The sequence below is a fragment of the Staurois parvus genome, unplaced genomic scaffold (assembly GCF_062004578.1).
Source record: "Staurois parvus isolate SC_StPar_1 unplaced genomic scaffold, SC_StPar_1.0 ptg000534l, whole genome shotgun sequence".
NCBI classification, from domain to species: domain Eukaryota; kingdom Metazoa; phylum Chordata; class Amphibia; order Anura; family Ranidae; genus Staurois; species Staurois parvus.
Window position 1 is genome coordinate 737,088 of NW_028318330.1, and position 23,280 is coordinate 760,367.

Genomic DNA, 23,280 nt, shown 5'->3' on the forward strand with positions numbered 1-23,280 from the left:
TAGTCTGTCTCTCTCTGATAGGAAGGATGGGACATTCTGGGATGTCTCTCTCTCTCTCTCTCTCTCTCTCTGATAGGAAAGACGGGACATTCTGGGTAGTCTGTCTCTCTCTGATAGGAAGGATAGGACATTCTGGGTAGTTTGTCTCTCTCTGATAGGAAGTACGGGACATTCTGGGTAGTCTGTCTCTCTCTGATAGGAAGGATGGGACATTCTGGGTAGTCTGTCTCTCTCTGATAGGAAGGATGGGAGATTCTGGGTAGTCTGTCTCGGTCTCTGATATGAAGGATGGGACATTCTGGGTAGTCTGTCTCGGTCTCTGATATGAAGGATGGGACATTCTGGGTAGTCTGTCTCTCTCTGATATGAAGGATGGGACATTCTGGGTAGTCTGTCTCTCTCTGATAAGAAGGATGGGACATTCTGCGTAGTCTGTCTCTCTCTGATATGAAGGATGGGACATTCCGGGTAGTCTGTCTCGGTCTCTGATATGAAGGATGGGACATTCTGGGTAGTCTGTCTCTCTCTCTGATATGAAGGATGGGACATTCCGGGTAGTCTGTCTCTCTCTGATATGAAGGACAGGACATTCCGGGTAGTCTGTCTCGGTCTCTGATATGAAGGATGGGACATTCTGGGTAATCTTTCTCTCTCTGATATGAAGGATGGGACATTCTGGGTAGTCTGTCTCTCTCTGATATAAGAGGTAGTCTGTCTGATTTTGGAGGTTTCTGTTTTATTATGTATACCTTTGTTGTTATCTCTGTTTATTTAAGACTTTTCTATCTGTAGTAAAATAACTTTTTTAAACAGTTGGTTGCATAAGAGTTAGGTTTATTGTTTCTTACTTTTTTTTAGTTATTTTGGCACTTCCCTGATATCTCTGTAAGGTAGATACAATGCTGGAATGGGTATTAGGGGACATTTCTCGGGGCTGCAGTTCCTCTGAACTCCACAAGATGGTGATCTCATTTTTACCCAGACAGGACTTCTCTATGGAATACAGACAGGAAGTGATGTCAGGTACAGACAGGAAGTGATGTCAGGAACACACAGGAAGTCATCTGGAAAAAAGACAGGCTGTGCCATGCGGTGTGAAGGATATCGGAGACATTGGTGGACATGGCAGCAGAGGGGGTATTAAGATGTTATGTTCTATTTATACCCAGTAACCCCCCTTCGTGTCCGTCCTCTTCCTCCATAGTCACTGTGACGTCTTTTATCTCCAGCAGATAATAATACACACGTTGATGATACAAATCAATATTTAGATGGACACAAGGATCTCTACAAGAACATCATGAAGGACAATCAGCCGCCCCTCACATCACCGGGTAAGAGGAGACTTTATTGTAAAGGAGAGAGCAGTACGGAGGATCCACCTAGATCCCCCATCATCTGATAAACACATAGAAACAATGGATTCAGTCAGTGTGTGTGTTTCCTACAGATGGATCCAGTCATGGGAACCCACCAGAGAGATGTCCCCGTCCTCTGTATTCCCGGGATTCCACACAGGAAGGTCACACTATCCCTCACCATCATCAGGTAGATGATGACAATTATTGGTAGTTGTGATTTATACACAGCATGTTTGTTACAATGAATGTTTTATTATATCTTTCAGAGTGGAATCCTCGGGGATGATAATATTGATGTTAAAGAAGAGTATAAAGAGGAGGATGAGGAGTATGGAGTGATGGAGGAGTTTTCAGAAGGACACAAGGATATGATGGAGCCACCTAATACCAGGAACCCACCAGAGAGATGTCCCCGTCCTCTGTATTCCCGGGATTCCACACAGGAAGGTCACCATTACAAGGTTGGTGGGATGGAGAATCTAGAACATGGACTCATAGAGACAACGTGTGGATATTTTTATGTGACCTTACATTTTACAGATGATATTTTCTCCCATTTTCTTGATTTAGAGTGGAGATCCAATCGATATAGAATTTGAGGTGAAAGCAGAAGAAGAAGAGGCGTATGTGAGGGATGATCAGCAGTCTATGGAGGAGGATGGAATAACGGGGACATTTATAGAGGAGGACACTCCTACAGAGATCAGCACAGGTGGGTCATGAACACTAAATCCATTCCTCCACCCATACTGCTCACTGATTGGTCCAGAGTAGGGCGGGGACTGGGTGATATCAGCCTGTAATCCCCTGGTCACTTTCCTGAGCTGTGTTCCCCGTTCTGTATTCCTGGATTTCTCTCGGATAATCTTCCTTCTCTGTGCTGCAGACACAATTTATGTATCTAGACTGGATTTATGGAGGTTCTGGGGTTCAGCTGGCAGCAAAATGTTCATTTTCACCATAAGTGTTTCTTGACCTAGGCACCTGGGGTGTGTGCTTTTGATATTCTGCCCTATGTTTGGGTCTAGTAAGATCTCTGACAGAACAATTCTCCCAGGGTTCCTTGCTCTGTTATCTGCTGGCTGTGCCGGGTGGAGGGATATGTCTGTAGTGTCTCAGACCCAAGTCACTGAGTGCAGTCTCAGGAGATGGGAGGCAGCGGTGTTGGACCTACATAGTTACATAGTTAGTCTGGCTGAAAAAAGACATTCCATCTAGTTGTACCATTAAAAATAAAAGTTATAATCCTACACTCACAGTGGATCCACCAGAAGGCAAAATCCAAGCAAAGCACGATCCAATCTGCTCCTGCTGGGATAAAATTCCTTCCTGATCCCCGAGAGGCAATCGGATATTCCCGGGATCAACTTTCCCTATAAATGTTATATCCAGTTATATTCTGTGTATCCAAGAAAGAATCCAGGACTTTCCTACAGCAACCCCCCCCCCTTATGTATTATACATGGAGATCATATCCCCCCCTTATGTATTATACATGGAGATCATATCCCCCCTTATGTATTATACATGGAGATCATATCCCCCTTATGTATTATACATGGAGATCATATCCCCCCTTATGTATTATACATGGAGATCATATCCCCCCTTATGTATTATACATGGAGATCATATCCCCCCTTATGTATTATACATGGAGATCATATCCCCCCTTATGTATTATACATGGAGATCATATCCCCCTTATGTATTATACATGGAGATCATATCCCCCCTTATGTATTATACATGATGATCATATCCCCCCTTATGTATTATACATGGAGATCATATCCCCCTTATGTATTATACATGGAGATCATATCCCCCCTTATGTATTATACATGGTGATCATATCCCCCCCCCCTTATGTATTATACATGGAGATCATATCCCACCTTATGTATTATACATGGTGATCATATCCCCCTTATGTATTATACATGGAGATCATATCCCCAATTATGTATTATACATGGAGATCATATCCCCCCTTATGTATTATACATGGAGATCATATCCCCCTTATGTATTATACATGGAGATCATATCCCCCCTTATGTATTATACATGGAGATCATATCCCCCTTATGTATTATACATGGAGATCATATCCCCCCCTTATGTATTATACATGGAGATCATATCCCCCCTTATGTATTATACATGGAGATCATATCCCCCCTTATGTTTTATACATGGAGATCATATCCCCCCTTATGTATTATACATGGAGATCATATCCCCCTTATGTATTATACATGGAGATCATATCCCCCCTTATGTATTATACATGGAGATCATATCCCCCTTATGTATTATACATGGAGATCATATCCCTCCGTTATGTATTATACATGGAGATCATATCCCTCCCTTATGTATTATACATGGAGATCATATCCCCCTTATGTATTATACATGGAGATCATATCCCCCTTATGTATTATACATGGAGATCATATCCCCCTTATGTATTATACATGGAGATCATATCCCCCCCTTATGTATTATACATGGATATCATATCCCCCTTATGTATTATACATGGAGATCATATCCCCCCCTTATGTATTATACATGGAGATCATATCCCCCCCTTATGTATTATACATGGTGATCATATCCCCCTTATGTATTATACATGGAGATCATATCCCCCCTTATGTATTATACATGGTGATCATATCCCCCCTTATGTATTATACATGGAGATCATATCCCCCCTTATGTATTATACATGGTGATCATATCCCCCCCTTATGTATTATACATGGAGATCATATCCCCCTTATGTATTATACATGGAGATCATATCCCCCCTTATGTATTATACATGGAGATCATATCCCCCTTATGTATTATACATGGAGACCATATCCCCCTTATGTATTATACATGGAGACCATATCCCCCTTATGTATTATACATGGAGATCATATCCCCCCTTATGTATTATACATGGAGATCATATCCCCCCTTATGTATTATACATGGAGATCATATCCCCCCTTATGTATTATACATGGAGATCATATCCCCCCCTTATGTATTATACATGGAGATCATATCCCCTTATGTATTATACATGGTGATCATATCCCCCCTTATGTATTATATATGGAGATCATATCCCCCCTTATGTATTATACATGGAGATCATACCCCCCTTATGTATTACACATGGAGATCATATCCCCCCTTATGTATTATACATGGAGATCATATCCCCCTTATGTATTATACATGGAGATCATATCCCCCCTTATGTATTATACATGGAGATCATATCCCCCCTTATGTATTATACATGGAGATCATATCCCCCCTCTTATGTATTATACATGGAGATCATATCCCCCCTTATGTATTATACATGGAGATCATATCCCCCCTTATGTATTATACACGGAGATCATATCCCCCCTTATGTATTATACACGGAGATCATATCCCCCCTTATGTATTATACACGGAGATCATATCCCCCCCTTATGTATTATACACGGAGATCATATCCCCCCCTTATGTATTATACACGGTGATCATATCCCCCCTTATGTATTATACATGGAGATCATATCCCCCCTCTTATGTATTATACATGGAGATCATATCCCCCCTTATGTATTATACATGGAGATCATATCCCCCCTTATGTATTATACATGGAGATCATATCCCCCCTTATGTATTATACACGGAGATCATATCCCCCCTTATGTATTATACACGGAGATCATATCCCCCCTTATGTATTATACATGGAGATCATATCCCCCTTATGTATTATACATGGAGATCATATCCCCCTTATGTATTATACATGGAGATCATATCCCCCCCTTATGTATTATACATGGAGATCATATCCCCCCTTATGTATTATACATGGAGATCATATCCCCCCTAATGTATTATACATGGAGATCATATCCCCCCCTTATGTATTATACATGGAGATCATATCCCCCCTTATGTATTATACATGGAGATCATATCCCCCCTTATGTATTATACATGGAGATCATATCCCCCCTTATGTATTATACATGGAGATCATATCCCCCCTTATGTATTATACATGGAGATCATATCCCCCCTTATGTATTATATTATGTGTTCTTTTTGTGATTTGGAGCCCAAAACTGAACTGCATATTCCACATGAGGTGTTACCTGATGATTTGTACCCGGGGGGAGGGGGGGGTGATATCTCTCTCTGCAGTCTATACCTCTCCTAATACGAGAGGATTTTGCTCACTTTAGAACACATAGTTTTGCATTGCATGCCATTATTGAGCTTGTGATCTACTAGAAACCCCAGATTCTTTTCCTTCATTGACCACCCCAGATTCTTCACCACTGACCCCTACCCCTCCAGACCCTTCTGCACAATTGCCCCCCAGATCCTTCTCCACCATTGACCCTCCCAGATCCTTCTCCACCATTGTCCCCCAGATCCTTCTCCACCATTGTCCCCCAGATCCTTCTCCACCATTGTCCCCCAGATCCTTCACCATTGACCCCCACAGATCCTTCTCCACCATTGACTCCTCCAGATCATTCTCCACCATTGTCCTCTTCAGATCCCTCTCCATCATTGACCCCCTCCAGTTGTACCCCCCCTAGTATGTATGATGCGTGCTTATTCTTAGCCCCACCCAAGTGCAGAACCTTACATTTATCACCATTAGCCCTCATTGGCCCCATAGTCCCCCAATTACACAGAGCATTGAGGTCGGCTTGTAAGTTGGAGACATCCTGTAAGGACGTTATTCCCCGGCACAGCTTGGTGTCATCTGCAAAGACTGAGATCCCCGACACCATATCGTGTATATAGATTACAGAGTGAGGGTCCCAACACTGAACCCTGGGGTACCCCACTAATAACACTGAGCCTTGGGGTACACCACTGACACCCCCAGACCATTCAGATTATGAATCATTAACCACTACTCTCTGAATACGATCTTTTAGCCAGTTTTCTATCCATTTACATTCAGATTTTCCAGCCCATAGACTTTACCTTACACATTAGCCGTGTATGGGGAACTGTGTCCAAGTATACCACGTCCACGTCCACCCCTCTGTCCAAGTATACCACGTCCACGTCCACCCCTCTGTCCAAGTATACCACGTCCACGTCCACCCCTCTGTCCAAGTGTACCACGTCCACCGCCACCCCTCTGTCCAAGTGTACCACGTCCATCGCCACCCCTCTGTCCAAGTGTACCACGTCCACCGCCATCCCTCTGTCCAAGTATACCAGGTCCACCGCCACCCCTCTGTCCAAATGTACCACGTCCACCGCCACTCCTCTGTCCAAGTATACCACGTCCACCGCCACCCCTCTGTCCAAGTATACCACGTCCACCGCCACCCCTCTGTCCAAGTATACCACGTCCACCGCCACCCCTCTGTCCAAGTATACCACGTCCACCGCCACCCCTCTGTCCAAGTATACCACGTCCACCGCCACCCCTCTGTCCAAGTATACCACGTCCACCGCCACCCCTCTGTCCAAGTATACCACGTCCACCGCCACCCCTCTGTCCAAGTATACCACGTCCACCACCACCCCTCTGTCCAAGTATACCACGTCCACCGCCACCCCTCTGTCCAAGTATACCACGTCCAAGTTTGGGGGAATCAATCAGCTCCTGTCTAGTAATCCTCTTTGTCTTTGTATTTTAGTCCATGGCCGGGAGATGAGGAAAACCTCCGAGGATTGTCTCACTTTGTCTCCAGACTGGAAAGTAGAAGATGAGGACATCACACAGTATAGTCCAGGAGAAAACCCGGCTCCCACCAATGTCCATCCGGCACCACCCTGTGTAGATGGACCATCAGATTCCTCACATCTTGAGGAACCTCAGACTGTGCGGGACCGGGCCGGCCTTCCAACAGGAAAGAGCTTTTCCTGTACTGAGTGCGGGAAGGGTTTCCAGTGTAAATCCAATCTTAATAGGCATAAAAGATCTCACACAGGGGAGAAGCCGTATTCCTGTCCTGAGTGCGGGAAATGTTTTTCAGTCAAGTCCAATCTTTACACACATCAAAGATCTCACACAGGGGAGAAGCCACATTCCTGCCCTGAGTGTGGGAAATGTTTTTTGCAGAAGTCTGATCTTTACACACATCAGAGAACTCACACAGGAGAGAAGCCGTATTCCTGTCCTGATTGTGGGAAATGTTTTTCAAAGAAGTCCAGTCTTCACAGACATCAGAGATCTCACACGGGGGAGAAGCCGTATTCCTGTTCTGTGTGCGGGAAATGTTTTTTGCAGAAGTCTGATCTTTCCACACATGAGAGATCTCACACAGGGGAGAAGCCGTATTCCTGTCCTGAGTGCGGGAAATGTTTTTCACAGAAGTTTGATCTTTACACACATCAGAGATGTCACACAGGGGAGAAGCCGTATTCCTGCCCTGAGTGCGGGAAACGTTTTTCAGTGAAGTCCAATCTTTTCAAACATCAGAGATCTCACACAGGGGAGAAGCCACTTTCCTGTCCTGAGTGTGGAAAATGTTTTTCAAATATGTCCTGTCTTCACAGACATGAGAGATCACACACGAGGGAGAAGCCATATTCCTGTCCTGAGTGCGGGACATGTTTTTCACAGAAGTCCAATCTTCACAGACATCAGAGATCTCACATGGTGGAGAAGCCATATTCCTGCCCTGAGTGTGGGAAATGTTTTTCAGAGAAGTCCTATCTTTCCAGTCATCAGAGATCTCACACAGGGGAGAAGCCGTATTCCTGTTCTGAGTGCGGAAAATGTTTTTCAGATAACTCTAATCTTCACAAACATCAGAGATCTCACACGGGGGAGAAGCCTTATTGCTGTCCTGAGTGTGGGAAATGTTATTCACTGAAGTCCCATCTTTATACACACCAGAGATCCCACACAGGGGAGCAGACATATTCCTGTTCTGAGTGCGGGAAATGTTTTGTATACAAATCAGAACTTGTTATACATCAGAGATATCACACGGGGGAGAAGCCATTTTCTTGTCCTGAGTGCGGGAAATGTTATTCACAGAAGTCCCATCTTTCCAGACATCAGAGATCTCACACGGGGGAGAAGCCACTTTCCTGTCCTGAGTGAGGGAAATGGTCCTCTCTGAAGTCCTGTCTTCCTGTACATCAGGGATCCCACACAACCCTGGAGGTGTATTAGTGCCTTGAGTGCGGGAAATGTCTTCTAGATGAATGTTGCTGGACATCCCAGCTCTCATGTGGGGAAGAAGCACACCCTGATATACACCTCAGATATACTCCATGGCTGATCTTCATCATGGAAGAAACAGTTTGAAAGGAGATCAGAGGCCCCCAAAGACATGGATGAAGTGTGGGACCGGGTCCGCCATTGATGGCAGGAGAAGAATAAAAATGGAGTCAATGTTCTAGCGGAAGCTCTCACAAACACTTGGAGGTCTGATGGAGGTGTGGAAGTGTGAGGTCCTGCCACTGTGACAATGACACAGGGTCCTCCTGGCTGCTGTTTGAGAATCTCCAACATGTATTTTGTGAGCAGAGAAAACTGTGTTCTAGGTTGTCAATGGATTTGGTAGTTCCGGGTCAGGACCTGGAGCTTGAAGGTTCCAGAGATTCTTGGTGGGGACAAGACCTTCAGTCCCATGTCCAGGCTTTGCTAGATGCCTGCAGCCTGTGTGAGTACATAGGTGGGCAGGATCATTATAGGCCAGGTCTTCTGCCATTTGGAGACAGGACCCTGTCAGGAGATCTGGGGGTTCCTGCTGGAGACTTCATCCCTTGTGAGGTGGGATTCCTTGCCCAAGGACTGGGAAAGTTAGGACAGCTCCAAGAGTCTGGGGGACCTGAAGTGGCTTGTGAGTCCAGGGGTCTGGAGGGAGTCCATGGAGGTGGAGGGAGTCCAGAAGTCAATGGAGGAGTGATCAAGCTTGAGGGGGGTGGGGAACCCGATGTAGAGGCCAGGAGTGGACCTGTGTAGTGAGGGGCTGTAACCAAGGCTGAGTAATCCTGAAGAAGTCCTAGTCCGGGGACCAGTGTAAAGATCAGGGGTGCTGCTGAAGTGTAGCCAGGTGAGCTCGCATTTTCAGTGATCTGATGTATTGACAAAGCTGGACAATCCCCTGCGTGGGAAACCTTATGGTGTAAAGACTTTCATTTTCCTTCTTAATAAAAGTGGGCTGCCGTGCCGATAAACCGCAAGTCTTGACTGACGTGGACTCACTTACAAACATCTACCACAGGAGCTAACAAACCCCCATATCACAGAGGGATTTCAGGAAAATACTGCATTGAGGCCACTAGATGGAGCTGACCATCATAGGAAATCATTGTGTAAAATAAATGATGGGCAGAATGTATCTCGGCGGGGGAAATGCTCCTCACATTTGTCCAACTAACTTTCACTTGCAGTAAGTTTTTATAATTAAAGTTTTGTAGGATACATTGTGCAACTCGTACAAATGTTCAGAAGTAACCAACCCATGAAAACAATTCCAGCGTGCATCCGTAAATCATACAAGAGAATACAAGTGATGGATATAAAGATCAATGAGCGCGGCGTGTTACAAGATCGGGTTTACAGTAACCATACACATTGTAAGAATGACAACAAGAGGATAATTAGGGAAGGAGAAGAGAATAAAATGAGGGGGAGGGGAAATCTTGAGTTAGCCATAATTTGGGAGACACTCTTGGATTGGGTGTGAGAGTCGGGTCCTGCACAGAGGATAGGCAAGATACCCAGTAACCAAGGCCTCCCAGGTCAGGGGGCCGAGAGAAAAGGAAGAGGGAAGGAAATAGAACAAGGTGGTAAGATGAAGAACAGAGGGAGGACATCGGGGACCCCCTTACCAGAAACCTGGGGCCTCAATGCCTATAGCAGTGTGTAGGTGTCAGGGGACATGGGGGGGTGAGTGTAATGTATCCACGGGGCCCAGGTTTCTAAGAATTTCTTATTAGGCATCTTTCTTAGACGACATCTTTGCTAAGATGGACTTCCACGAGGGGCCAAGCTCTTGTTTCCAAGTCTTTGTTTTGCCGCTAGTAGAACATTTATAGCCAATTTAAATTGTGAACTCGTAAGGCCTGGGGGTTTCAAATGCCATAAGATGTACCGAGGGTTCCTGGGAAGGTGGCAGATTAGTAACGTTTGTAACCATTTTAGGATTGCCCAAAAGAGGACAGAGAGGCAAGTGAGGGGATATGAAGTTGCTGGAATATTTATCAGAGTTCCAGGTGCAGAGTGTGTGACCCATCAAGAGGCTGATAGACGTAGCTCTGGATTTAGGAGGACTCCATGGGAGTGAATGGTGAGAAGTTTGAGAACAGAGCAATGCTTCTAAGTCAGCCCATAAGGAGCCATGTATTGTGGTGTAAAGGGGGGTTAGTGGGGTAATCTGGGCACCAAGAAATATTTAGTAACATTTGGAACACCCAAACCTCCTTGTTTCTAATGTATAAACATATATAAAGAAAATGCAGCGCTGTGTGATGTTGCTATATTGCGGGCAGATATAAATAATAAATGAAACCAAAGCAAAATTAATAAATAAATCACAGTCCAGTAATGGTGCTCGCTGATTCCCAGTGCAAAAGTTAGAAATGCGCACTAACCAGAAACGTATTAATAATACGCATGTGTATATGATATCATGGAGATTCCCCTCTCTTTTCTGGTCTGGTAATGGGCAGGAGCTGGAGATAGTAGAGATGAAGCACCCTCGTGTGACGAAATGGAGGTCCAGCAGGTCACAGAAATCCTTACAGAAGTGTGTGAAGGATTCTGTAAGGATTTCTGTGACCTGCTGGACCTCCATTTTGCCACACGAGGGTGCTTCATCTCTACTATCTCCAGCTCCTGCCCATTACCAGACCAGAAAAGAGAGGGGAATCTCCATGATATCATATACACATGCGCATTATTAATATGTTTCTGGTTAGTGCGCATTTCTAACTTTTGCACTGGGAATCAGCAAGCACCATTACTGGACTGTGATTTATTTATTTATTTATTCATTTTGCTTTGGTTTCATTTATTATTTATATCTGCCCGCAATATAGTAACATTACACAGCGCTGCATTTTATTTATATATATATTTTTGGGACTTTTATGTGTTTTCCTTGAATGTTCAGCTGCTCACTGTATTTTTTATACTTTAATGTATAAACATAGCATGTCTTGAGATTCGTGGCCCTTTGTCTGCTCAGTTGAATCACAAGACCTGATTTTAAAAAGATTTCAGAGTATAGGAGGAGATGGGGATCGGTGGGGGTGGGGATGGGGAAGAGTACAGGACAAGTAAAGGAGTTTTGGTAAAATTGCCAATTTTCCATCACTGATCCTCCCTATCCAGGAGAGGTGAAGATGAGTCCAGGACAGAAGTAGGACTCTCAAGTATTTGAAAGTGGGGATGTAGTTGGCTTCATGGAGTGTGTTGTACGAGCGAGGGAGATGAATGCCCAAATAATCCAGGTAGGAGGTGGGCCAAGGAAACTATCATTCTGTTTTATAGAGGTGAGCGCTGCATTGGAAGGGAAATGTCTGGAGTACAGAGAATAGGACTGGCAGGGAGGTGTTGGGTTGGACCAAAGTAAGTAAAAGATCATCGGCAAACAAAGTGACTTTACCCAGTTCAGGACCGACCACCACACTTATACTGCAGCAGGGCAGTCCCGCTTCGCCAGATCACATACAGTACATGTACACGTGTGAGCCCACCGCCCTGACTGTGCTGTCACTCGGTACAACACAAACCAATTATCAGGTCCAGGCCAATGATTTCTGGCCTGGACCTGCTGATCACCTGCACCTGCTGATCACCTGGACCTGCTGATCCCCTGTACAGAATCAGAGATCATTCTGTGTCCATATTTATAAACACAGGAACTGGAAAGGTACACTAGTGAAGAGGAGCACAAATAATACAAAGTATTCCCACAAGCAGCTAAAAAAGGTGATCAATAATCAATAAACCAACTTAACAGTGGATTCAACTAAAAAAATGCTGCCCACACCTAATCATACTCATATAAATGTGTAAAAATGTCAATAAATAGAAATACAGCGCCGCGCTTTCCTTAACCGCTTTAAGTCCGCCCTATAATAGAAATACTGCCACAGGGCGGACTCCCTGCACAAAATCATGTGTATATGTATATATATATTTATATATGTGGTTCGTGCTCCTGTGGTGACCGCACGCATGCACCAACCTGCCATTGCCGTGATTCAGTTCCTGACCGATCAATCATCATGTTCAGGCCAGTGATGTTCGGCCTGGATCTGATGATCGATCCCTGCCCTATCAGAGATCTTCCTGTACCTGTGTTTACATTACACAGATACAGGAAATGATGAAATCTTCTCTCTCTGGGCACATTCCATCCCATAGAGAAAAGAAAGATCCATGCACTGCACACACACAGTAAAATCACATTTAAGACACATTTAACCCCTTGATCACCCCCCAGTTAACCCCTTCGCTGCCCAGTCACCAGTGTCATTAGTACAGTGTACAGGTTGTTTGCTGATCACTGTATTAGTGTCACCAGCGACTTCAGATAGCATTAGCGTCAGTTAGTGTCCCTCCCAGATGGTGTCAGATTGTCCGTCACTACATCAGTCATCACATTTAAAAATACAAATTAACTTGTGAGCCACTGAGGTATACTGACAAATATGTGTATTAGGTCGCTGGTTAGTTTGCCCACTCTCAGAAGATGTGCATTTAATATCAATTAAATATTTATGTAATTACCGCGCTCTAATACCAATAACAGTGTTTATAAAAGAATAAAGATACAATATATGGTGACTTATGTGATTAAATAATAAAATTCAATAAAATAAATTAAAATGGTGATATCATAATACCAAATCACTGAATGTGCAATATTCATATAGATGTGCAAATGTTCCATAAATAAACCACAGAAAAATTCATGGTGGAATAAATATAAAAACTAAATACTATATAATGTGAAATCATCAACAATACTGTCCCAAGTGACACTGTGCAAATGATATTCCAGCAAAAGCAGATCTACTCTCCTTCAATATACGGATTGGTTCTTTGCAGTAATGCTGTGAGCCTGTGAGGGATACTCCCTCCTTTGATCCGTTTCTTAATCCACTGCCTTTGTGTTCCTCGTATGTCTCGTGTAAAAGAGGAAAAAACAACATATGGTGCCTTATCCCAGAGATAAAAACAGCTTTAATGTGCTTCCATAATGCACTCACATGTATTATATAACATTGCGCTTTAGATGTGTCAATATCCGCAATTTGCAGTAAAGGACAAAGCAGATATTTGTGTCCACACAAATTCAGTGCTCGCCGTATGGTAGATGAGATGCGCGGTGACGTCACTGCCCCTCCCCAACGCGTTGTGCTACAGGGATTTTGTAGCTTCGTCCGGGGGATGTTGTGTAGCGCAACACGTTGGGGAGGGGCAGTGACGTCACCACGCATCTCATCTACCATACGGCGAGTACTGAAGGTGTGTGGACACACACCCTCTGCTTTGTCCTTTACTGCAAATTGCGGATATTGACACATCTAAAGCGCAATGTTATATAATACATGTGAGTGCATTATGGAAGCACATTAAAGCTGTTATTATCTCTGGGATAAGGCACCATATGTTTTTTATTTCAGTCATCACATTTAACCCCTTGATTGCCAGGAAGACGCTCAAACACAATAAACCTCCATTGCTAGTATAATGTCTGAGCGGATCAATATCTTTGATCAGATCAGCACTATACCAACATTCTCAATAGTATAGAGTCCCCAAAAATGCAGCATTAGTGGGATCAGCCCCGGCACCTGCCAGCACCTGCGTTTAGCCCCTACGATTACCCCCCCCTTCTCCCCCAGCAAGTGCAGTGTCAGTAGGTCACTGTCACAGGATACATTGCACACAAAACCGCAGTGTTGGCAGAATCAGGCCTGATCTCTGTTAGTACTTGGAAGCCAGTTTTTTTGTAGCAGTTCAAGCAGTCCCTGACAGCCAGACGCTCTTTTTCCCGGGAGTCGCGCTAGCTACCTAAAAATTTAGTGGCCAAAATGTCCAACGGAAGGTACTCTAGTGAAGAGGCCTACAGGATTCTGAGCATGTCAGGTGAGAGTGAAGGGGAAGACTCACTGACACAATCAGAATACGAACCTGTAGACAGCTGTGGCACCCTAACAGATCGCTCAGACGATGGAGAAGACGTCCCTGCTAAGGTCAGGTGTACCCGACCCCATTCCCAGGGTGCTGAGGTGTTACAATTGCATGATGACTCTCATATGCAGCAGAGTGCCGGTACTAGTACCATGCTACCTCTTGGTGAACTGGCGATCACCAGCGGCCTAGTACATCCTGGTCTTTCACATACCAGCACTGCAGTATCACTTGGTGACATGGTGAGTCCCATAAGTGCAGTACAAGCTGGTGAGGTGGTGAGTACAAGTATTGTCCCGCAGCCACCAAGAATTCACAGACAGGACTGTAGAGCCCCTAGTATCCTTCCAGATGCGCTTGCAAATCCCGATTGGCAGCCCACAAATTCTGCAGGACCCGTACTTCCCCCATTCACTTCCCAACCCGAAATTCAGGTGGAAACAGCTAATTTAACTCCTCCCCTTGATTTTTTGGAGCTGTTTTTCACGGAGGATCTGTATCAAAGCAATTTACATGCACAACAGTTTATCGCCACCAACCCAAATTCAAACCTTGCCAGACCAGTTACATGAAAACCCATTACGGCTTCTGAATTTAAGGTTTTTTTGCGCCTAACCCTCAACATGGGCATTACTAAAAAAAACGATTTGCAGTTGTATTGGTCCACAGATCCAATTCATCATATGCCGTGTTCTCTGCTGCCATGGCAAGGCATAGATATTAGTATATAATGCAATTTATGCATTTCAATGACAACACACTCTGTTGTCCTCGGGGTGACCCTGAATTTGATTGGCTCCACAAAATTCATCCCCTTGTAAATCACCTTAACCAAAAATCTGCAGATGTCTATACACCCCACCAAAACATCTGCATTGATGAGTCCTTCATTAATTTTTCTGGCCACCTTGCATTCAAACAATTTCTCACCAGCAAGCTGGCCAGATATGGGGTCAGACCTGTATATCAGACCTGTGATTTGGAGGGGTTGGTTCTATCCTGGCGTCAGGGCCTCCAAAACTGTGATGGGTAGTGAGGAAGTGAAATGAGGAAGCTACACACCTTCAGGCTTTCAAAGTGGTCATTGGATTTCAGGCTCCTGTATGTGGCTAGGCTCCCAAAAAGTCTCACACATGTGATATCTCCATACTCGGTAGAAGTAGCGGAATGAATTTCGGGGTGTAATTCCACATATACCCATGGCTTGTGTGAGAAATATATCATTTAAGTGTCAATTTTGTGTAAAAAAGAAAACTTGTGTAAAAAAAAAAGGCATTGCACCAAAGAGGATTACACCAAAGAGTTCCACATTCATATGATTGGTGTTATGGTGTCCAGGAATTCTGGTCAGTTTCTATCATTGCACCATGGAGAGTATTCTTCCCATCCACACTGCAGTGTAGTATGATGGCTGTAGGATGGAGGATAGGAAGTGTCGGTCTCGGGAGGAGAAATAAAGCACAGCGGATCATAGGTACAGATCTATTGAATTTGGACACAGCTATGCCAGCAGACTAAAAAAGAGAGCAAATGGCAGAGTGATCCATCCCGGTTACAGTGTGTTTGTATCTATGATAAATGACAGGCTAAACCCACCTGGAGACTTTCTCCACACCTGGAGTGTGCTGAGTTCTTGGAGAACGTCTACACAGTGTTTCCAGATTGGCTTTATCACCCCAACGAGCTCGCTCCAGTTCATGGATGTCATCATTATGTTTGGAGGATCTCACCAGTCAGGAGCCTTTCCTGTCATCCTACATGTTCCCTTCTGAGGATTGTTCTATCCTTCCAAACAAATGTATGAAATCATGGATGAGTCCTCCTTCTATGTGATCTAGAAGATCTTCAATCACAATGTCTTTATGGATGAAGTGGATGGCCCAGTTTATATATTATTTATTGCTTTACAGCTTTATTCCCTCCAGGATTCATTCTTTATTTATAGAACCATTCAAGGAAGTGTTCTTACTTTGAGAGATCTCCACCACCATTCCTCTGTGACCATTACATCCTTGTCATTTATGTCTAACATCTTCATTATGAGAGGTTTGATTTATATTTTTATACTTTAAAGAATATTTTTACATTTTTGTGAAGAACCGTCCCTTTCTGATAACATTTTGCTTTTTCTGTTTCAGTTTTCTCCCCTTTGTAAAGCTGTATATGTTAGCGGCTGTTATGGAGACAAACATTCTACACTGTTTAGGGAAATGTGACCTTGTAGTCTTTCACTTCTATAGAGTTCATACTGTATTTTTGTGTTGTAGGGTTTTGTTGTGGGTGGGGAAAACCCAGTGCCAGGATGTCTGGTGGGGGTGAAGCTGTATATACTGAGCTGTGCTTAATAAAGATTGATTCATTTCACCCTACGTGAAGTTCCGACTCGTGGTTTGGGATATCAGGGAAAGGATTGGTTTTGAGCTCTAATACCTGCCTTGGCAGAGCACTGGAAGACGTGCCAGAAAAGGGGACCATTGGCTGAGATGCATCGCTCCGCACGAGGAAGCCCAGGCGGAACGGTTCCGCCACAATTTTCTTTACCAAAAAGATTTGATTTCAAAAGGAATCTGTTTTAATTTATTTTCTATATGTAATAAAATATCTTTGTTAAAGTGTTGGTTCCATAAGAGCTAGAATGATTTGTTCTTCCTTATCTTGTGTTATATTTGAATTTCCCTGGTAGCCGTGTAAGGTAGATATTTCACAGGAATGATTATTCAGGCTCCATTCACACAAATGCGTTTTTTAATGCTTTTTGCTTGTTTTTGGAAAGGGTCAGGGACTTATTTTTGAAAGCAAAAAGCAGCATTTTTGCTACAATAGAGTTCAATGGAGTATCTGCTGAAATGCATGGCAGTGTGTTTTTGCATTTTTATTCTGCCCAACAAAAAAATATTTCACTTTGAAAAAAAAGAGCTGAACAAAACACAAAACACGGTGAAAATGCATCACAAACGTATCAACATGCAAGTGTACAATCCAAACACTCATGTTCCTGTGTTAAAAATGGCGGTGTGTATAAGTGGGTGCTGCAGTGACCGTCGGCTGGAACTGAACAGAATCAGCGAGGGAGAATGTCACCAGCACACCGAGGATCACCAATATGGGGCCAAAAGTTTTAATGAACGATCACATAGTTACAGCAAGGCAATGTTTCAGAGTCTCGCAGGACCCCTTCATCAGGCATGTGACAGAGGGGTCCTGCGAGTCTCCAAAATGTTGCCTTGCTGTAACTATGTGATCGTTCATTAAAACTTTTGGACCCATATTGATGATCCTCGGTGTGCTGGTGACATTCACCCTTACAAACATATCAAAAACTCAAAATGAACTGCAAAAAGTACTGCAAAACAAACAAAAAGCAAACTGCAAAGATGTGACTGGAGCCTTACAGATGTTTCTCAGGGCTGCAGTTCCTCTGAGCTCCACAAGGTGGTGATATCACTTCTGCCCAGACAGGAAGTCTCTATGGAAGACAGACAGGAAGTGATGTCAGGCAGGAAGTTCCAGGTGGTTTTGAAGTAGAAAAGAGACGTTACCAGAAGTGGCAGCAAAGGAGGTAATAAGATGTTATTTCCTATTTACATCCAGTAACCCCCTGTCATGTCCGCCCTCTTCCTCCACAGTCACGTCCGCCCTCTCCCTCCACGGTCACGTCCGCCCTCTCCCTCCACGGTCACGTCCGTCCTCTCCCTCCACGGTCACGTCCGTCCTCTCCCTCCATGGTCACGTCCGTCCTCTTCCTCCACGGTCACGTCCGTCCTCTTCCTCCATGGTCACGTCCGTCCTCTTCCTCCATAGTCACGTCCGTCCTTTTCCCCCACAGTCACGTCCGTCCTCTCCCTCCACGGTCACGTCCGTCCTCTACCTCCACGGTCACGTCCGTCCTCTTCCTCCACGGTCACGTCCGTCCTCTTCCTCCACGGTCACGTCCGTCCTCTTCCTCCACGGTCACGTCCGTCCTCTTCCTCCATAGTCACTGTGATGTCTTTTATCTCCAGCAGATGATGATACACACATATATAGTGTGGGAACCCAGATGAACCCCTTCAGGGGCAGAACATTCCCCCACTTCCGGGGCCGGAACATTCTCCTCATTGTGGAGATAAATTCTAGTAATATGGTCCTCTAAACAAACAGCACTGACAATAAATAGACAAGACAAGGACCATCCTGACCATACATGGCCTACAAAGGGCAATGATGACACTACACAGGCAGCCAATGGGCAATCATTACACTATGCAGCCAACACAATGATGGAGTGCCGGGGTCAGGAGTATGGAGCATAGAGCCCCTTACATTGCTGCTCAGGAGGAAGAAAACATTCCTTTTTAACAAGAAATGTATATAAATCTGAGGCTCTTTTAGGAATGTCCGGGGGGGGGTAAAGAATGAAAGGGGCTTTATAGCGACTAAAACATTTAATATGTGTAACATTCGCTGTTTATCTCCTCTTCCCCTCCCCCACCTGTCTCCAGCACCGCACCCGGGGACTAGCAGGGAGGGGAGAGACCTTGCAGTGTAATGAGAACCGATTGGCTGCTCCTCAGGAAAGGGGAGTGTCCAGCTTATCCTTTCTTCCTTTCACTCCCAGAGACATTTTTGCATTTTTTGCACACGTTTAAAAAAATCATTTTAGCCCTAAAGATGACACAAAACCACCAATATATACATTTTCTAAAAGTAGAGACTTTAGAGAATAAAATAGCGGCAGTTCTAATTTTTTATTTCGCAAAATATTATCACAAAGTCTAGGAAATGCCAAATTTCAGTAAAATATACACTTAAGTTAGTTTCAGGGCACAAAAAAGCAATAAATTACACCATAAAAGCCGAGGTTGCAGCGAGTAAATAGATATCCAACATGTCAAACCTTAAGTTGTGTGTGCTGAAATGGTGACAACCTTTAGTCCCGGTATTATCTATAGGGGACACATTTATAGCCCCTTCTAGGTCATCAGTATAGAGTACGGAGGAGGTCTGCTCCTAGAATTATCCTCTCATTCTGGTGTGACCGGCGATATGTAACGTGTATCACAATCAATGTTATCACGTGTAGGCGCTCCAGCGTGTGCTCTTACGTTTGGTTGTGCATATATGTGGGGGTGGAGGGCCTTAAAAAATTTTAAAGGGAGGAGTTATGTACTTGGGTGTAACTTTAATTCTTTACAATTAGGTTCTCTTTATTTAGACATCCAGGGTCTAAAAGACCCCCAATGTCTCCCCTGTACTCCAATGGATGTAATGTAGTGCACATCGCACCGCATTACATTCTTTGCCGGCCTCAATGTGTCAGGAATCAGGGTATGACCAGAGGTATGTGGACTGATGCAGGGAAACGCAGGCTTCAGATATGGTATAAACAATATAATTTATTAAGACTAACAATACAAAACGCAGTGCAAAACTAAACATAAACACAGTGCAAACAAACCAAACCAAACCACCCACAGATAACAATACATACAATGCAAGAGTCGTCAGGCAGGCCGGGTCAGTAGCAAACGGGCAAACGGAGTACCAGGAACAGGCGGGAGAGTGGTCGGGGTCACAAGCTGGGTTCATTAACTCACGGGCAGCGCAGTACAGAGGGTCAGGCAGAGAATGGTCAGGGTCACAAGCCAGGGATCAAGCAGAAGTCCGCAGAGGTCAGGATCAGGCAGGGTCGGCAACAAGTCAGACAGGAACAGGAATACAGGATATAAGATACAGGGGCCCATGGAAAACACACACCATGGCCTTGACTGTGAGTCTGGCCATTCCTTAAATACAACCCCTGCAATCAGCTTCAGGTGATTGCTGAGAGCACCCGCTGGCCAGCCCTGGTACTGCAGCCCACAAGGCAGGTGAGTCCCACCATTATTGGCAAGTCCATTCCTGACAGTACCCCCCCCCAAGGAGCGGCCTCAGGACGCTCCAAACAGTCCTAGCTGGGTAAAATGTTCCACCTCCCGGGTCCGGTAACTGGCGGGATATCAAAGACTGGCACATCGGGCTGGGCACCGGACAGAGGCACATCAGGCTGGGCACCGGACAGAGGCACATCAGGCTGGGCACCGGAGAGAGGCACATCAGGCTGGGCACCGGACAGAGGCACATCGGGCTGGGCACCGGACAGAGGCACATCGGGCTGGGCACCGGACAGAGGCACATCGGACTGGGCAACGGACAGAGGCACATCGGGCTGGGCAACGGACAGAGGCACATCGGGCTGGGCAACGGACAGAGGCACATCGGGCTGGACACCGGACAGAGGCACATCAGGCTGGACACTGGATCACCAGGCGGAGTAGCGGGCACCGGGCCACCAGACGGAGCAGCAGGCACCGGGCCACCAGACAGGGCAGCAGGCACCGGGCCACCAGGCGGAGCAGCAGGCACCGGGCCACCAGGCGGAGCAGCAGGCACCGGGCCACCAGGCGGAGCAGCAGGCACCGGGCCACCGGGCGGAGCAGCAGGCACCGGGCCACCAGGCAGGGCGGCAGGCACCAGGCCCCCAGGCGGAGCACCAGGCACCGGGCCCCCAGGCAGAGCGGTGGGCACCGGGCCCCCAGGCGGAGCGGCAGGCACCGAGTCATCTGGCAAGACAGCGGGCACCGAGTCATCTGGCAAGACAGCGGGCACCGAGTCATCTGGCAAGACCGTGGGCACCGAGTCATCTGGCAAGACCGCCGGCTTCGAGTCATCTGGCAAGACCGCAGGCTTCGAGTCATCTGGCAAGACCACGGGCCCCGAGTCATCTGGCAAGACTGCGCACCCCGAGTCATCTGGCAAGACATCGGGCTCCGAGTCATCTGGCAAGACAGCGGGCTCCGAGTCATCTGGCAAGACAGCGGGCCCCGAGTCACCAGGCACGACAGCGAGCTCTGAGTCAACTGGCACAACAGCGGACACCGGGTCATCAGGTACCGGATCGTCTGGCTCGACAGCGGGCACCAGGTCATCTGGCTCGACAGCGGGCATCGGGTCACCAGGTACGACAACGGGCACCGGCTCATCAGGCAGTGGATCGTCTTGCTCGACAGTGGGCACTGGGTCATCTGGCATCAGGTCATCTGGCTTGACAGCGAGTACCGGGTCATCAGGCATTGGATCGTCTGGCTCGACAGCAGGCATTGGGTCATCAGGCACGACAGCGGGCATCGGGTCACCAGGCATGACAGCGGGCACTGGGTCATCAGGCATTGGATCGTCTGGCTCGACAGCGGGCATTGGGTCACCAGGCATCAGGTCATCTGGCTTGACAGCGGGCACCACGTCATCTGGCAAGGCAGTGGGCACTGAGTCACCAGGCACGACAGTGGGCTCTGAGTCAACTGGCATGACAGCGGGCATCGGGTCACCAGGCACGACAGTGGGCTCTGAGTCAACTGGCAGGATGGTACTGGTTGGAAAGAATTTTTTGCTTTTTTCTCATTTTAGTTACTGGAGCACTGTAAGTAAATGCAGGTCTGTACATGAATGGAGCAGCTGAAGACAGAGAAGAGCTGGAGGATGGAACAGAGGAGGGAGCAGCCGCCACAGCGGACCTCTCCACAGGGCCAAAGAAAGGATAGGTGCAGCGAGTGGGAGCAGGGGACTGGTATGTGGTAGTTAGCAGAGTATACTGGGCCGTCACTGGGGGTGCTGTCGGGGATGCAGGAAGAGTGCCTTGAGCAGAGGAATGATGTTGCAAGCTGACTGAGGGTGGGTGCAACAAATCTGTCCATGTCTGCAGTACTGGTTGAACAAAACTCAGCTTACACATAGCCTGTCTGATCAAAGACTGCACTGCGTTTATACAATCCATAAGCACATGTGATGGACATGCTGCATAGTGCTCATGGAAGCAATCTGGATCCTCCTCCAACAACCATACCAGTGATTCCACTTGATCCACACTAAATGGGGGAAAAAGTCATCCCTGCTTTCAGGGGTACAGGACCGAGCCAACTCAGCACAAACCTGGATCAATGGCTGCACCTCAGAAAACTCTGTGCCCTGATCTACTAGACAATGAGCGATCCTTATACACTCTAGCAGTTGATCCCGGGGATACTCCTTCAGAGTCTGATAAGCATAGTCTTTGTCATCAAACACTAGCAGAGATAAATACACAACCTCATCAACATTCATCCTTCCTAGCAACAATAAGCCAAGATAGCCTCCCTGTGCAGCCACTTCTGGTCAGGATTGGCCTTGGTGTAATGTCAGGAATCAGGGTATGACCAGAGGTGTGTGGACTGACACAGGGAAACGCAGGCTTCAGATATGATATAAACAATATAATTTATTAAGACTAACAATACAAAACGCAGTGCAATATTAAACATAAACACAGTGCAAACAAACCAAACCAAACCACCCACAGATAACAATACATACAATGCAAGAGTCGTCAGGCAGGACGGGTCAGTAGCAAATGGGCAAACGGAGTACCAGGAACAGGCGGGAGAGTGGTCGGGGTCACAAGCTGGGTTCAGTAACTCACAGGCAGCGCAGTACAGAGGGTCAGGCAGAGAATGGTCAGGGTCACAAGCCAGGGATCAAGCAGAAGTCCGCAGATGTCAGGATCAGGCAGGGTCGGCAACAAGCCAGACAGGAACAGGAATACAGGATATAAGATACAGGGGCCCATAGAAAACACACACCACGGCCTTGACTGTGAGTCTGGCCATTCCTTAAATACAACCCCTGCAATCAGCTTCAGGTGTTTGGCTGATTGCAGGGATGAGTCTCTGATTGCTGAGAGCACCCGCTGGCCAGCCC

The 23,280-nt window shown here is 46.0% G+C and overlaps 2 protein-coding genes across 2 annotated transcripts in view; both read left to right on the forward strand.

Moving 5' to 3' along the window:
• Positions 1 to 251: 251 nt before the first annotated feature.
• LOC149451526 (uncharacterized) lies at positions 252 to 9,560 on the forward strand. Its single transcript, XM_089690584.1, has 6 exons — positions 252 to 1,137; positions 1,230 to 1,334; positions 1,451 to 1,548; positions 1,628 to 1,822; positions 1,932 to 2,073; positions 7,058 to 9,560. Exons 2-6 carry the CDS (start codon positions 1,301 to 1,303, stop codon positions 8,470 to 8,472), a joined length of 1,884 nt encoding a protein of 627 aa, XP_089546710.1. The 5' UTR covers positions 252 to 1,137; positions 1,230 to 1,300; the 3' UTR covers positions 8,473 to 9,560.
• A 1,532-nt stretch (positions 9,561 to 11,092) lies between these two features.
• LOC149451527 (uncharacterized) overlaps positions 11,093 to 23,280 on the forward strand; it is a 103,592-nt gene continuing 91,404 nt past the window's right edge. The window contains 1 exon segment of the mRNA XM_089690577.1: positions 11,093 to 11,107. Coding sequence (XP_089546703.1) covers positions 11,093 to 11,107 — 15 coding nt within the window.

Bases quoted from the DNA above. Each gene is read 5' to 3' on its own strand.
- LOC149451526 (XM_089690584.1), top strand. From the start codon at position 1,301: ATGAAGGACAATCAGCCGCCCCTCACATCACCGG. The intron at 1,549-1,627 runs GTAGATGATGAC...TATATCTTTCAG, and splicing joins CTATCCCTCACCATCATCAG to AGTGGAATCCTCGGGGATGA. The intron at 2,074-7,057 runs GTGGGTCATGAA...TTTGTATTTTAG, and splicing joins TCCTACAGAGATCAGCACAG to TCCATGGCCGGGAGATGAGG.